Genomic DNA, 16,956 nt, shown 5'->3' with positions numbered 1-16,956 from the left:
CACTGTGCCTCACTAACAGCAGGTGGATTGGTGACCACATCGAAGGATATGTTCCTGATAACTTTACCTGGTCCAACTCCTTCCTTCTAGCTGTTTGGTCTAACTCCTTGGCTATTTTTTAACTTCCCTTGTGACACATCCATCCTGTATACATTTATGAATGGATATTCTTATCTTAGCAGTAAGTTTTGTCTCTGTTCTTATTTTTAAGTAAGGTCTTAGAACAGTGAGGGAATTAGTCAGAATCAAATGCCCACAGAATAGTCAGCAGCCACCTCTGTGCATTTGCATTTGTTTCAGTAACTACCTGTTACATTTCTTTGTTCCCCTCCCTGCAGTTTGTAGGGCTTCAGAATGACATATTCCATAAAGCTTTAGAAATGCAGATCTGGGTAATTTTAGAATAATAAGCCATTTTCCAGTTTAAAAAAATAACTCTATCTTACAACTATTGAAGCCTTTGTGTACAGACATGGATGTGTATTCTGAGAGTCACTGGGGTTGACTGAGGTTACATGTTCAAAATAACAATTTATGCCAGTAATCATGTAAATGGGGAGGAAGAGAGATGTAGGGGTTAGCTGAATCCATGTAAAAAACTGAAAGGGGAATCAGAATATAGGAAATAGGAACAACAACCCTACTTGATGTAGAGTAAGAGATAATTAAAATGCACCACCAGCCTCTGTGATTATCCAATATATGTCTGTATACTGTAGTCCTTGGAAAGAACTGAAATAGTATGCTGGTTTTAATCTAGGAAGGAATGAAAAGATCAGCAGCAAATGAAGATGTAGAATTTTGGATACAAAAAATAGAAAGCTCAGCGGAGTTTAACTGACTGAGAAGAACTCATAGAGCTGAGAAACTGTTTGTTTGATTTTGATTAGGTATTGTTTCATTGATAATTCTACTCTCCTTACATATAGTGATTTTCCTTATAGATTAGATCATCATTTTTTGAGGCTTGAAGCTGTGTTTCTGAGGCTTTAAGAGAGACACCCAAAATCCATCAGTTCTGAGCCTCCTTGCCAAGACTGCTGGAGATTGTCTATTGAGGATTTGAGTATCCCCAAGGGTAGTGCTTTCAGAACTTCTCTGGGCAGCCTGTTCCAGTGTTTGACCACTGACACAGCAGAAAAGTTCTTCTCCATTCAAGTGGAATTTTCTGTAGTGGTTTCAGACTGTCACCTCTTGTCCTGTCATTGGACATCACTGAGAAGAACCTGGCTTCATCTTTACATGCTCCCATCAGGCATCCTGAGTAGAGGACAAGGATCAGTCTCCTGGCCTGCTGGTGATGCTCTTCCTGATGCAGCCCAGGATGCTGTTGGCCTTCCTGAGCACAAGGGCTCATTGCTGGCTCATGTTTAGCTTGTTCTTCACCATGACCCACAGGTCATGTTCTGCAGAGCAGCTTTTCAGACTGTGAACCCTATGGGACCCTCACTGCCCATTTCTCCACGTGCCTGAGGTCGCTCTGAATCACTTATCTGCCATGTCAAGCACTGCTCAGGGTTTTGGATTGCCTGTCAAGCACTGCTCAGGGTTTTGGATCACCTGCCATCTTGCTGAGGTTGCATCAGTCCTGTTATCCAGGTCATAGATGGGGGTTTTGGGCCTTATCTGCTCCAGCAGTGACTGACCATGAGCTGGTCTTTGTGCCACTCACCAAAGCCCTTTGGACCTGCAGTTCAGCTGGGTTTCAGTCCACCTCACTGTCCACTTATCTACCTTGTACTTCAGCAGCTTCTCTGAGGCTTTTATGAGTGAGTGTTTTGAAAGCCTTGCTGGAGTCAAGGTAAACAACATCTGCTGCTCTCCCTGCATCCACAGAGCTGGTTACTGCATTGCACAAGGCTGCCCTTGGTTAAACATGATTTCCCCATTCTAAATCCATGGTGACTACCCCACATCATCTACTTGACTTTAATATGTTTGCAGATGTTTTCTAGGTTTATTTGTGCCATCATCTTCCTGGGAACTGAGGAGAAGCTCATTGGCCTGTAGTTTTCTGCATGTTTCTTCTTGTCCTTGTGGAAGATAAGAGTGACAGCTGCTTTCTTCAGAAAGCTCCCCTGATCATCACAGCCTTTCAGACATACTGAATCTGGGATTTTGGCTTCATCTATCCTTCTATCAGCTGGAAGATAATTTTGGTTTACAGTGTTGTTTTTATATGTTTTTAATTTTTTTAAAAAATAATGCTAGAATTTTTGTGTTAAATATCTACTGGAATAGCTTAATCTTTTTTTTTTTACCCTCACTCAGAAACAGTGAAGTATTATAATAGTTAACTTCCACACCAGCTTTTCCACCACACCTTTTCAAGCATTCCTTCTTGTCTGTTGGAACATGATTTTTCAGAGAGGGCAATTTTGTTTTTCCGTAACTTCTAACAAGATGTGGATACCCTTTTCTAACAATAAGGGTAACATTCACATCTCAGATTGGATCTCTGAAGGTGTTTTCAGAAAGACTTGAAATGCACACCTAAGAGCAAAACTACAGGCTGTATTATGTAGTAGTCCAAAGTTGTGGCGATCATGTGCCTGAGCCACATTAATTTTCCACTTTTGAGACAGTAAAACAGTCACCTGACTCAAGCAGAGAAAAACTTGATATTTGGAAGACTGTTGATGAGATTGTGTCCTTATTTCTCTATTCCTTTAAATATTTGGAGCAAATTAATCTCATAAAATTTGATCTAAATCTCAGGATACATCACTGGATAATCCACTGTAGATTCCTGTTTTTACTGGCTGTAGAGATTCTATACAGCTTGTTTAAACCAGCAAGTTGCCTAAAATTAATTAATCTAAAATTAGATGAGAGGGATGTGCTAAACTATTTCAATACCTTAAAGATGAACATTAAAACTCTCATGTTTCTTGAGTTACCTCTTTTCTGAAGATCTAGTCAAATGATGAGGTGTTAACTGATTTACAAGTGAAAAGACATTTTGCACTTGCAATTACTTACTGGTGCTTTCCAGAATTATTAATAACACTTTTAAAATTGAGTTGAAAGTAGACTTTGTTCATATGCTCTCAATGTAAACAAGATAGCAACGTACTGATTGATATTTACATTGTTGATAGATTTTAAAATACTTTTTAAAATTCACTTTGTTCAGTATTTTGAAGTTAATGAAACAAGGAAAAATGTCAGTGAGAGTAACTATAAACAATTTTAACCTGTGCTGGAAATTACCTGACTCAGTGCATGCCACAATACCAGTGTAGAGCCAAATGAAAAGCCCCTCTCCATCCTTTGTTAGAATGTTTCTATAAGTCAGAATTAAAATGTATTTTTAATGTTTAAAATTAAGTTCCCGCGTTCATTCATGTCCAGGTACATAATAAAGGAGTAAATGTTCTGAATTTCTGAGCATCTACTAGATTCCATGGCCACTTGGACTGCATATTATCCATATGAATGAGCACTAGTTCTCCCCAGCTTGTTGTTAGTGGAAATCAGTAGTTGCTAACGGGAGTGCTAGTTTTGTGTACAGATTAAACAACCACTTGCTTCAAAAAATCATTTTAAAATATGCATTACCATCAGCATTGCCACAACTGTGGTTTTAACTGTTTCAAAAGCTAAAGAATAAGATACTGCAGTTGGCAAGTGTTTCTTCTGGGTATTGATGGACCAAGAGCAGTGTTGCTAGTTTTTACCCATTCTGTGAAAATATTCTGTATTTTGTGTGGTAGTTTCCTATCTCTCTCTGTAGGGTGCTGGGGCAGGTGTTCAACTTGAAGACATTTAATTGTAGATCTTTAAGGGTGGTACTAATACTAGGAATGGTACTGTTGTGGTTTGGAGGTTTTGTTTTTTTGCTTCTGCTTTAGATTTCAATAGCTTTTGCTGTCTGATTACATCCCTCTTAAGTTTAAAATAACAATTTTGAGTTGAAAATTGCATAGAACGTGATCATTCTGATTTGGAAATTATATAGCACTATTCCCACTCTCTGAACTTTCAGTATTGCATAATATTAGTATGTTCATCTAATTCCTGATCCACTTGCAAATTAAATACATGGAATGACAAAATCAGAGCTTGATACATATTCTCTTGTTATATGTTGCTTTTCTAGACAAAGAGGCATAATGACTCAAAATAACAGGAAGGAGTTCTCGTGTGTATCTTTGATGCTTTACTGGAGGTGTATGAACCCAGATCTTGAAAAAAAAAAAAAGATCTGCTGCTGATCCTAGACCTGTGTGTTGGTTAATAAAATTATCTCTAGTTTTTAATCTGGACTGATGTGCTGTAGACAGTTAATGGTTCCTTATTTATTTTATCATGCATTTCAAAAAAGTGGGAATAGATACTAGAAAAAAATCCAAGAGGCTGAAGAACATTCAGTTCCTTTAGCCTGCAGGCAAGATTCACATGTGTTCTTTTCTCAGGCAATATAACTAAAAGATACAGGTTAAAGCAAGAAGAAAATTATTTTTTATTGGATTACTAATTACCTTCTATGGTGCATCCAGAGATTAGGCTTTAAAATGGCCACAAGTGAGTAATTGTTCTTAGAATCTTCCAATTTTCATGGAAGAGTAAATATTCAAAAGTGTATACAGATGCAGAGTGTGAAGCTTCCTTTGGAAGGCAAAGTGATTAATCTCTCTTATTATATGGGAAAAACTTGTTGGCACTAGTATCACTAATGCTGGTAATAAACTGTTCCTGAACATATTTTCATAAATTTGCACTTACTAAGCATTTTTATTCTTCCTGTTTGTAGAACATTCAAGGTATCTCTAAACATCCAGTTACAATTACAAAGAAACAGTACATAAAAGGTAAACTGTGTTTTTATTAAGATGAAAAGGCAGTTTTATCTAATTATTTTACTGTGTGGTATTATATCTTGAAGCAAGCTGATAGGTCCAGCTTTAAATATCAGATGATCAATGCTTTGTTATACATAGCATTTAAACCAATTACTTTTTCTGGTTGTTCCTGAAAAAAATATTTGGTGTTTCAGCACTGATTTAAATAGTTATAAGCTTTTAGATTTTTTTGTTTCCCTCACTTTTTCCAAATGAAATTATGCATCTTAAATACCTTAAATATCCTAGGGATGATTTTGTGTGTGTTCAGCTCATAAGGCTTTGCCTGAGTCAATGTTTAAGCTGGGCCATTTTAATCATACTCACAACTAAACACCAATAGTTAGAAGTGTTGTTTTTCATAACAGATGTGTTAAGGCAGATGATTTAAGGCAGATAATTCAGAGAGAATCAAAGTGAAGTCTAGAAAAGCATGAACCAAAGCTGGGCAGTGCTGCTCAATGTTTCTCTGCTAAGGGCAAGCTTTGCCTTTTCACAGCTTTTCACTCCCTGTGTTGGAAATAATACAGGTCATTAAGCAGGAGGTTAGGGAAGATAATGTAAAATTTTGACAGCAGTTTTATTTTATCTACATGAGTCATTTTTATAAGTATTTTTCAAAAGTTGTTATTAAGAACTGTGTCAGCAGGGGCAGCATAAACCTGAGGTGCTGGGCATAACTGTAGCACATGAAACTTTCTGGAGATTTTGTTAATCATCTTATATGCTTCTCAAAAATGTATTTCTTAATTTTTTCCCATATCAAGAAACATTTTTTTCCTATTTTCTTCACTTTTATGCTGACCAGATTCTGTTGCATTTCAAACCACCATCCCTCCCTACACTATGTCAAGTGATATTCCCTGGATGCATTCAGTTTCCAGTACCTTGTGTTAGTGTTTCATCATATTATTGGGGATTTCTGTCATTACAATTTGGATGCCTGTGACTGCTGTATATTTTCAATATTATATTCCTCTACCATCTGTAACTCAGAATTTGGTTATTAACACATTGCTGCAGCATGTTCAAAGATACAAAAATACACATTTTTACTTTGTAGACTAGATATTTCGTTATGAATGTATCCTTTATTAAGTGAGCTGTGACTAATGTTAGTTATTATATATATTTGGTAGCTTGTGTTTAGGAAAGGGTTTGGATTTGAGAAAGGAAGTGAGCAGTACTGCAAGGATGGTGGAGATAAAGTCATACATGGCTGATATAGTGAAATAATTGTGATGCTGGCAGTTGGTGCTCTGCTAGTTTGCTTACACTGCCATTTCTGTGGTGTTAGCTGTGTATTTGGTATAAAACCTTCTATGGTTTGCAGCACAGTATTTTTGAACTGGTGTTTGGGATTAAAATGTATATCTCCTCTCTAGGAAAAGAAGAGGACATAATAACTATTTCCCCAAGAACACTGTTTGTTTCAAAAAAAGGATGTACATTTTTAGCAGCAGGTAAGAGAGAGTGAATTACTATTCTCATACATATTAATATTCACAGTTTTGTCATGTCTTTTTCCCCTCTCCTCTGGATGACATATTTTACAAGGCTGTCAAATCCCTTAGTAACAATTAATATTGTTATATGATGTGTGTTCCTTATTATGCTTTGGAAGTGGATGATGTTTTAGCCTTGTGAGTAGAAACAGTTAATAAGATTCATTGACACACGAAGATAATGAGGGATTGAGACACTTTGTGATCCATAGCTAGAATATAGCATCATCAGGATGAGTTTCTTATAGGCATCTGCCTTTTTTGAGAATGAAGAAATGATTGAATACTCCAGGCTTACATTTTAATTTGTGATAGTCTGGTTAAAATGCAGGTATGCCTTTATTTTAGAGCAATAGATGCATTTTAACACTGTTTTCTAGACTTTTCTCATATTGAGTTAAGGATCCTTGCTGACTTATCATCTGAGCCAGAACTTCTGAAACTGTTCCAAGAACCTGAAATCACTGATATCTTTTCTACACTGGCTTCTCAGTGGTAAGATTAAATGTTGAATATTTCAATAGTAATTAGACAAAATAGTAAGAATAACCTAAGCTATTGTATTACTGCATAATGATAACAAAAGACAGTATTTTGTTACAATATCTATTGTTCATGCTATTTTAACACTCTGAATTCCCTTCTGTCTTTCTGAGCCTTCTCTTCTCCACATATCAAAATGCTGCAATCCAACTGGCCAGTAAAAGCCTTGTGGCTAAAGCTGATGCAATGATATGTTGTGAACAGTGGCTGCTAATCATGTCCTCTTTCTATTATTTTTACCAATTCTTTTAAAAAATCCAGAGCAGCACTTAGAGAGGTTGTCCATCTGAAAAAACAGAACAGCTTTTCTCAGTAAAAGTAAAAGCATTTTTGAAATTTACTTAGATGTCCAATAGAAGTATTGGAATCAAATTACATCTATTTAAGAAACAGAGACAAGAGCTTATGGGATTTCTTTTCAACTAATAGGGTTTAGTGCTTCCATATTCTGGAATAATTTGGAAAAATTGCTACCCCAATAATTTTTTTAAAAGCAAATTTAAAAATCTCCATATCTATATAATTATTTACTGATCTCTTCAGTATGCCAATTAAAATATGAACTATCAAAAAAAGAATATTAGTAATTTAGCTGTTGAAGGTATTTTATATTGTTGTTTATAGCATGGTGATGCCTAAAAACCTCATTAGAGACTGGGACTCTGTTGTACTCAAAAGTGCATGAGCATTCAATAAGTGCCAGGATAGATGTCAAGAAACCTGTTTCAACAGATAGGTCGGAAAAACATTGAATAAAATGCTGTGGCATAAATCTGTTTGAATAGACTGAAATTCATGTAAATATTATGTAATTTGCTTATTTTCTTTTTCTCCCCCTCTCTTTTATCTTTTCATCTCCATTTTAGTTGGAATATTGTTAGCTGAAAATGACAGCAAAAATACCTATGATTGATTGAGCTCAATTCTCATCCTACAGTTTCTAAATTTTTGCAGGCATAGTCTTCCAAACATGGTATTTCCTACACACTTCCGTAGTTCACAGAGTCTTAGAATCCTGGAATGGTTTGGGTTGGAAGGGACCTTAAAGATCATCAGGTTCCAGTTCCCCTTCCATGGGCAGGGACACCTTCCTGTATCCCAGGTTCATCCAAGCCTCATCCAGCGTGGCCTTGAACACATCCAGGGTTGGGATATATTTGTTAATATGCTCTGAATTTGTACAAAGAAACAAAATGGAACTCACATTATATTTATTCTGCTACCAACAACTGAATCAGTGCTTGAGACATGTGCATTCTGGGAGAACAAAACTCCAGACCACAAACATTCCACTGAATATATCTATGGAAAGATCACCATTCTTTTAGAGTTTCTTAGAAGCTTCTCTTGATACTGTAATCAATTCTTAGCTCTAACACGATATCGCTGGAACCTCATGATGGAGTTAAATCCTTATTTTAGTTTGATGATTTATTGGAAATGTATGCATGAAGATGAGTCAAATTTTGTCTCAGCTCTGGGCACTGCTCCAGAAATACCATTCTATTCAGCAATCTCATGGCTCTTGGCAGCCGTCAAGCTCTTGCAGTTGCTTCACGGTAACTTTAAATTTAATGAAATATTACAGGCAAATATTTTTATCAGACAGAATTGTCATGGTGTGTCTACAAAATCATTACATAATGATTCTGCTGACTCTACTCTCAAGCTTCAGTAAAGCTAATGCTTGGAAGAAACTTTCTATTGAATCTATTAGATGACTTATGAATCACAGAAACACAAAGGGCGTGTTTAATCTCATCTAACCTTGGACATCTGTCACATACTTGGAGAGATTCATTTGGCTGACTGCTGATATGCCCTGTGTAATAAGATCAGTTGCACAATAAAAGTGTTGAGTTCTCACCATTGAGAACAAAGTATGTCTGGGGTGGCCAGCTTAAATGTAGACATCTGTATTTGTTCTGACAAATTGAATTCCTCCTGTTGGGTCAGTTCCTACTGAACTCATCTTGGATTTTTGAATGCTGTCCTTTATTTCTTTGGCACTAAAGAGAAGATATAAAATTATAGGCTTCACAAATGCTTTCTCATTCTGGATATTTATTCATCTTTCATAGTCTGCTATTGATAAATAAAATCTTTAGAGCCAAAAATTAGTCAATTGTCTTTATTGTAGTTGATTCTACTCACATTAGAATCAATTATGAGAAGAGCAAAATAAACAACAAATATTTTATCTCTTCTTGGTCGTCTGGTTTTCTCTGAGTCTTAATCCTTTAAAATCTGTGCAACTGATACACCAATGGGCATAGCAAATGTTTTGTTCTGTTTGAAGGAATTGTATGTTGTTACTATTTGTAAATCTTTCCTTACGTATTTTGTACAATTGGAAGAACCTTTACAAAAAAAAAGTTTTTTCTCTAGAAGACCTATAAAGAATGGATTAGTTTCTGAAGCTCCCTCTCCAAGGACAAAAAATTAGGTGAGTGTTAGTATCTAGTAACATATCAGCTTCTGAATGCATGTCAGGTGGTATCTTTTAGCAGGTTTTCTGTATCTAAAAATCCTTAGACTGATAAATATTAAATCATAAATAGAGAAGAATACATTACTGGATAGAAATCTGAGCCACACTCCAGAGTCCAGCCAACTTTTGTATCAGTTTATTCACTTATTTTTTCTAAACTTCATGACTTCTTCACTGAAACATAACTCCATTCCTTAGCTGCCCTTCAGACTAAAGCCTTCAATCTGAAATCCAACCTTTTTTAAAACTTTCACAGGCTTTTTATAGCATTTGGCAGGAAATACACATGGGTGGGCAGTTTCTGCAAAGCGGTGAACTCTCTGAGTTCCTGATTAAATTAAGATCTCTCATGTATAAAAGCTTTCCTTTCATGATTTGGTTAGGTATTCTGTGCTGTGACTCAGCCTATCTCTGGTGCCTTAGAGATGCATCTCTCTTGGAACCCTGTTGGATCCATGTTTCTGCTAAACATCATTCATATGGAATCTTTACCCTGGTCAGCAGAGCAGGTAGAGGTGTGTAAGTGTGTGTCAGCCCACACTGTGTCTGTGCATGGCAGTAAAGGGCTGAGTGGAGATATTAACTTCCAAGCTAAAATTCAGTCATGTGTAACACACTACCCAAACCACCAACCCCAGTGAGAGGCAAGGCTCCTGCCAGGCTGGGCTGGGGTCTTGTGCTGCTCTGGTGAGCTTGCAGAGACAGCTCCTTTCAGGAGTAACTCAGCTCCAGCACTCTGTGCTTCCCTGCTCTGTGCTCAGCTGTTTGCTGGAGACACTGCTTGCTGTAGAGTGTTTTTGGAGTATTGTGTATTCCTTTTGGCAGAACTGTCTTGAACTGGCTATTCACCTAAAACTATCAGAAGCTGCAGTTAACTTCCACAGAACCACAGAATGGTTTGTGTTGGATGAGGCCTTTAAAGATTATCTAGTCCATCCCCTTGCTATGGGCAGGGACATCTTCCACTAGACCAGCTTGCTCATGTCTGCCTTGCACAGCCAATATATTTTGGTCATCTAACATAGTTACCCCAGCTAAAACTATGATAGAGATTTTGATGCTCACTTGTGTATGCTTAGTGCTCTTCCTCTTGTGCTGTGGTCATAGGGTATTATCAAAATTATCTTACAGGGAGTCCTCTGTTATGTCCTACAAAGAAAAAGCCTTAAAGGCAGGTCAACACCTGCTATTACAACACCAAGAGTGCATTAGTGACGCACTGAACACATGGCAAAGTTTCAAGGCTTGCCTAAACTTTTAAAAATTCATGATATAATGGATTCTAGCTACCTGCAAGTTCACCTTGTGTTATGTTGCCTTGATGGCCTGTGACAGTCATAATCCTTTTATATCCAAATCATCATCCCAGTGCTGAAGGTGACGAGAGCTGTCCTGGCAGCTGTCTGACCAGCCAAGAGACCCAACTGCTGTTAGGCATCCCAATGACAACAGACCTCAGTGTGAACTTTCTCTCACTGCTTTGACTTTTACAAAATAAATGAAAAATTAGTAATTGTGTTTAAAATGCCGTTGATGTGGTATCTTAAAATCACTTTCAAAAATAGATGCTGAAAAATGAGTTTAGTCTTTTAGGTAGTCTGCACTTTGCAAAATTAAGTGATTCGGGGTGTAATGATTACCTGTCTCTTTCAAACTGTTCTATTTTACCCTTCTCAGGAGGGTTGTTCTTCCATCATAGTATATACTCATATTGACAACATTGAGTCAAAAACCAGAAAAAGTATCATGATTTAGCTAAGCATTTAAACACATCATAGGATAATGAGTTTCATATATGGGTTTCATCATGTCTGACTTCTGCCCACTTTCCTGCCTGAGTGCTTTTTTGAATTGGTATAGCACTGCTTCAGAGTATCTATGATTGGAGCATTCATCCATACTTAAAATATTTGGGTTAGTCCTTTCCTTTGTTTCTTTAGAATCTGTCTCAGACAACTGGAGATCCCCAGTAGTGATGAGGTTCCAGTAGAGCACCCTCTATTAAGGGTCCTGAGAGCAGCCTGGCCATACAAATGCAGCTCTGTTATTTATGGCTCTGAACAAGCTTAGTCAATTTAAGCTTGAAGATGTTGTCACAGTGATCAACTATTGCTACAGATATTCCTAATAGCTGCAAAGTATATTTATGTTCCATGTTTTATGTTCTCAAGCCTGAAATAGAACACTGATGTGTCTGTCATAATTGGCCTAGCAGATTTATGAGAATATTGTGCCCTTTCTAAATTATAACTTTGGACTAAGATGGTGAAACATGTAGACTATATCCTCACAAACCAAGAGACTCAGAGGAAAAGACCCTGTAAATAGATTTGTTACAAATGGATTTAAGTGAAAGTACAATACTCCTATATCCAGAAATTTAGGAAAGGGAATACCCAGGTGATTTATAGTCTCTAGGGATAATACTAACATATGAAATAAAGAACATTCTCTTGACCACATTATTTCTCTGAGATTTAATAATATTTCTAGATTGTTTGTATTGATTTACTGTTATCTTCTGATGGTAAATATACCTTTTCTTTAGATTATATTTGCTATTTGGGAAGGGGAGAAATTAACAAAGATATTTAGTAAGTTGTTACAGTATGATCTATTTGCAAGCATGAATTTATTACTGCTATAAACAGTGAATTTTTAATTGTGTGAGAGCAGAAAGATAATTATCCCTGTGCACAAATTTTCCCATGCAGTGATAAATTACCTGGGTATTTTCTGTCATATATTCTGTGCTATAGATTGTCTGTAGATCCAGTGTAATGATACCCAAGTTGCTCTATGCCTCAGAAAAATGCCTTTTATAGATAACATGGTTAAACAGCTGTACTCTAATTCTTTTTCAGTACAGAAATCAGAGAACACACGAGTTTGCCTGTATGTAGTGAGTTTTCCTTAAATTCTAAAAACTAAAAGAATAGGAGAGTAGAGAAATTTAAATAATCTCTATTGAAAATACTTATGTATAGTAGAGAAATAGCTCTGATACTGTTCAGTATACAGATTTGCTATAATAATCTGATAACTGCTGCCATTCCAGTATGAAAATGGGTATCCTCTTTTAAGTATCAATTTCTTGCTCTGAACTGTAATTTAACCTGTACATATAAGTCCTGATGGTGAATTGAAGTAACAAGGTAGGTAGTGCATACTCTTTAAGGGTGATATTTGCTGTGATTATACCAATGAAAGGATGATTTGTGGCAGTTCTGTGCAATGCTTACACTCATGGCAGTGTTTGAAAGAAGGCTGGAGAATTTGATAGTGGTCTAGTTGCTCCTGTTTCACACTGAGATCTGAGTTTTGTAAGATCCAAACCACAAAATACTCCCTTCTCTCTCATCTGTCATCTGTTCCCTCATATTCATGCTATTAGTGCTTTCTTTTGTGTGGAGATGGAGAGCAGCATGAATACCTGTGCTCCTTCCAGGTATTGAATTTACCTTCTCGTAAGTACTGGACATAATAATTGTTCACCTGACTCTGTGGCTTTCAGAGAGTTTAAAAAAATGGCTCCAGAGAAGAGGACATATCTCATTATGTCTTTGTAGCCATGGCAGTTTATATCTAAAATAAAGAAGTGTGTAATTATCCTGGAATTCCAAGGGATTTATAAATTCTTTACCACCAATCATTTTGAAAAACATTTCTTTCCATTTTTATAGCATAGGCTTGGTTGGTTGATGCTTTTAAGACATGGAAGGATCTTTAGCTTATACTATCCATGCCACAATCAAAGAACCTGAACACTTAATTTCAAATAACCTTGGGAACTGCAGACTTTATAAAATGTTCTGAACATGAAAGTCCATCTCTCCTCAGCTGAAATTTCTGTGGTATCATGGTGATATCTGTTCTGAACTATTTTGTTAGAGACTGACATGCTGGTTTTGGAAATTACTGAAGAAAAAGCCTAGAGAGAAGCAAAGCACAGAATTACTTGAAATTAGCATGTTGAAAGGAGAAAAGGCTTTTTGGTATGTTATTGGTCTGTCTTTTTTTTTTTTTTTTACTAAGTTCAACCATCCTTGAATAAAAAGACGACAGTGCAGGAAGGTTTGGTTTGTTCTTTGCAGAATGTCTTCCTGCAGGAAGACATTTTTATTTCTTTACCACCTGCAAAGCAGGGGGCTCACAGAGCTGATTATATCCAATGATGGCCAGGTGAACCAAATTGTTGCATACTGGCAGTTGCTTTTTTTTTTTTTTAATAAGTTCAACCATCCTTGAATAAAAAGATGACAGTGCAGGAAGGTTTGGTTTGTTCTTTGCAGAATGTCTTCCTGCAGGAAGTGTGGAACTGTATTTCTTTACCACCTGCAAAGCAGGGGGCTCACAGAGCTGATTATATCCAATGATGGCCAGGTGAACCAAATTGTTGCATACTGGCAGTTGGTCTGGTAGGAACTGTGACAAAATAGGGACTCTTGTTTTTCCAGCCTCTTGGCAATTCAGGATACTTCCTGACAATAGCTCTATCTGCTGATGCCCAGCTGAGTTCTGAAGAACACAGGAAATAAGCAGGGATATTTTGGATATTCCTGAAATTAATCAAAATAAGTTCTCATGGGCTGAATCATACAAAAAGGTAACTGGGTCTGTTTGAAAAAGATAAGGTCAAGTATGCACAAATGCTTGGTGGTAGGCTGACTAAATATATATACACCTGCCCATATCCATTTCATATGACTTTGTCTCAAATACATTCTTTGTATTAAATAGATTAAAGATTAATCCTCCACAAAATAGTATTTTTTCAGGTTAATTCATATAACTGTGTGGTATAGCAGATATGGAATTCAGTTAGGCTGCCTACTCAAATAGTAAGAGGAAAGGCCAGTTAATCAGGGATAAGTTAAATAGATTTCTGGGAAGTGAGCACCACATCTGCAGATGAATGGTTTTTAAACAGATATGAATATTTGTCCTTCTATATTAATTTTATGAAAATATTATCAACAAGCTTGAACAGAGTCATTATTAATCAAGAGACGTCACCTGTGTGTTTGTTAGGTGATTAAGGAATAATTAAATAATCATGCTTATCCAGGTGGATTTTTACTAAGGAAATGGGAGGAGCTTTAGCTCTCCTGTCCCTATTAGCAGACATAGAGTTACAAGAGGCAGCCACAGGGTTATACAGCTCCCTTCACCCCAAGCAGAGCTCTTTTAGTTTTTTCTTTGCCTAAATAGTGAGCTATTTAAGGTTTAAGGTTCTTAGAGCCCCATATTTGTCTCAAGATTTTTTAGATAATCCAGGCTATTTCATACACTTTCAATCTTCTAGGACGTGGGGTTTCTTGGGTTCATTTGTTTCTCCACTTTTTATGAACTTAATGTCAAGTCTGAAATGGATTCGCTTTAATTCATTTCACTTCATCCATTGTAAAATGGCAAAATCTTTGGTTTTGGAGTTGAAATAAAGAGACATTCCATGCCACTGAGCACATATAAAATTTTGCAGCATTAAGACAAGTTACAGTCATGTCTGCTCTTTACTGGGAGTATTTAGGGTTACTTCTAGAAACCTTTGAAGACAGTGGAGAAAAGTTTCCTGTGTGTGCATGGCAGCCCCCTTAAATAAATCAGTAAGTGTAACTGAGCATCTCTGCTGAAGTCTCTCTTGAGAAGTGTGTGGCTGTTGTGATCCTTCAGCTCTGAAGTCTGCTTCTGTAACTCAGCCTCTATTGATTCACTGTAAATCAGGAGCTCCTAAACTCAGTGCTGCCTGCTAGGACACTCACCAAGGTTTAATATAACATTTCTTTTATTATCATTTACGTGGCTGGTTTTATAATCCTGTTACAATTTTTAGTTAGTTTTAAGGCTTCTACTTACTTTCCTTTGGTGAAACAGATTCTGAAGAAGCATTTTTTGCAGTATATGTATAATGCCTATTCTGATCAATAGCTAAAATATCTTATCTTGTACCTTTATTTAGACTGATACTGGTAAAAAATGTGGAATCAGTAATTTGTTTCTTATATGCTTTTAAGAGAGACACAATTTCAGTTTGAAAATCAAGTCACATATTCCAGATTCATAAAGAGAAGTACCTGTACATAGAACACAGGTTCTATGTACAGGTACTTCTCGTTATGTATCTGGTATTTAATAACTTGTTTGGTAAAAAAGTTGTGAGTGAGGCTGTACCACCTGCAGCTCCTGCAGCTGCTGTATGTGTTAAAAGGGGAAGATGTTCAGTTTGCCTTCTCAGTATCAGAATTTTGAAATATTTTAAGCTCCAAGTTCAACACTTCATGGGTGTTGGTGTGGAATATTTTAACAGTGTTGCTTTTGCAGCAAACAGATTTCTACGTGTTTTGAAAGCTCCTTTGCAATAGTTGATATTAATGAAATGTAACACTTGTCTTGCTTTGCACTCTGACAGTCTATATGACAACCTGTGGAAATTTCACCTTGTACTTTACACTGCCTTGTAGAAGTGCAGCTGTGGCTTTAGTTTAGACTGGCAGATAAAGCAGAGGGAATAAAGTCTTCAGAAAGCATAATGGATTTTGGTTTTAGAAGCTTTAAATAAAACAGGCAGCTAACTAGAAGTTTAAGCAGACAGCTTAATTTTAGGTCACATTGGGAGCTTATTGTTATTGCACATTAAATGCTTTCTTAACCTTCTAGAGTAAATGAAAAATAAAGTTTTACAATTGCCACCACCACAACTAACACAGAAAGTAGAGAGAAAGCAAGCTCTAAGGAGGCTGGATAGTCCTCAGTTGTTTTGTGGTGTCTGATAACTTTGGCTTTGCTAATTTCATAGAAAGGTTTTGTTCTGTATGAAACTCTTATCTCCAAACAGTCATGTCCTTCTAGAGTGACTTTGATAAAATGCTGTTTTATGAGCACACTCCAGAGCTCAGTAAAATATTTCCATTTATTTCATTTAACTCAACTTCAACTCTAGTGTCAAGCTAAATTTTGATGAAATCAGGAATGTCACGGCAATTCATTCTTCACTTTTAGTTTTGCCTTTAGTTCAGTGTTGACCCAAGGCATAGTAGAAATTTAAGCTGAAAGAGGTGTTTATAGAGAAGATTGAAAAAGATGGGATAGGAAGTTTCTTGTCCCTCTCTGCAGAATTTGTTCAAGACCCTTACATATAGCATGACTGATTTCTTCCTATTTTGATTGCCCGGCCAAGATATTTCAAAGTCTGTCTCTTTTTTTTTTTTCTGTACTGTGTGGATGCAATTTGATGTAATGTGACATCTCCTCTCTTCCTCTGACTATATTTCTTGAGCAAATTATACGTTGTTGGAACAATATGATAGCTCTAAGTTTTGTTCTGTGTAATATCTGAGATGGCATTATATCATTTTTTGATTATATGTTAAGAGCTCTGTTCTTTCACTATTCTGGTATTTATCTAAAGGCTGTTCTGAAGGTCCCTCTGTTTCTTTATGGGACTTTTAACAGGTCCAAGGTGTGTAATTATTTGGTGCTCTGCTGCAGCTGCCTGTGGCATCTCCCAGAATGGCTGCTGTTCTCTGTTAGCTATTTGAAGCTGCTTGAAGAAAAGCTTGAAAAGTGATTTGTG

The 16,956-nt window shown here is 36.6% G+C and overlaps 1 protein-coding gene across 1 annotated transcript in view; it reads left to right on the top strand.

Moving 5' to 3' along the window:
• Nucleotides 1–16,956, top strand: part of POLN (DNA polymerase nu) — an 87,511-nt gene that overhangs the window by 29,690 nt on the left and 40,865 nt on the right. Inside the window, exons 15-17 of the mRNA XM_039723955.1 lie at nt 4,757–4,814; nt 6,230–6,307; nt 6,730–6,844. Coding sequence (XP_039579889.1) covers nt 4,757–4,814; nt 6,230–6,307; nt 6,730–6,844 — 251 coding nt within the window. The remainder of the gene's footprint in view (nt 1–4,756; nt 4,815–6,229; nt 6,308–6,729; nt 6,845–16,956) is intronic.

The sequence above is a fragment of the Passer montanus genome, unplaced genomic scaffold (assembly GCF_014805655.1).
Source record: "Passer montanus isolate IOZ18808 unplaced genomic scaffold, ASM1480565v1 scaffold51, whole genome shotgun sequence".
Classification (NCBI taxonomy): Eukaryota; Metazoa; Chordata; class Aves; order Passeriformes; family Passeridae; genus Passer; species Passer montanus.
Note: the sequence above shows the minus strand (reverse complement) of the source record. Positions and strands in the feature narration are given on the sequence as shown.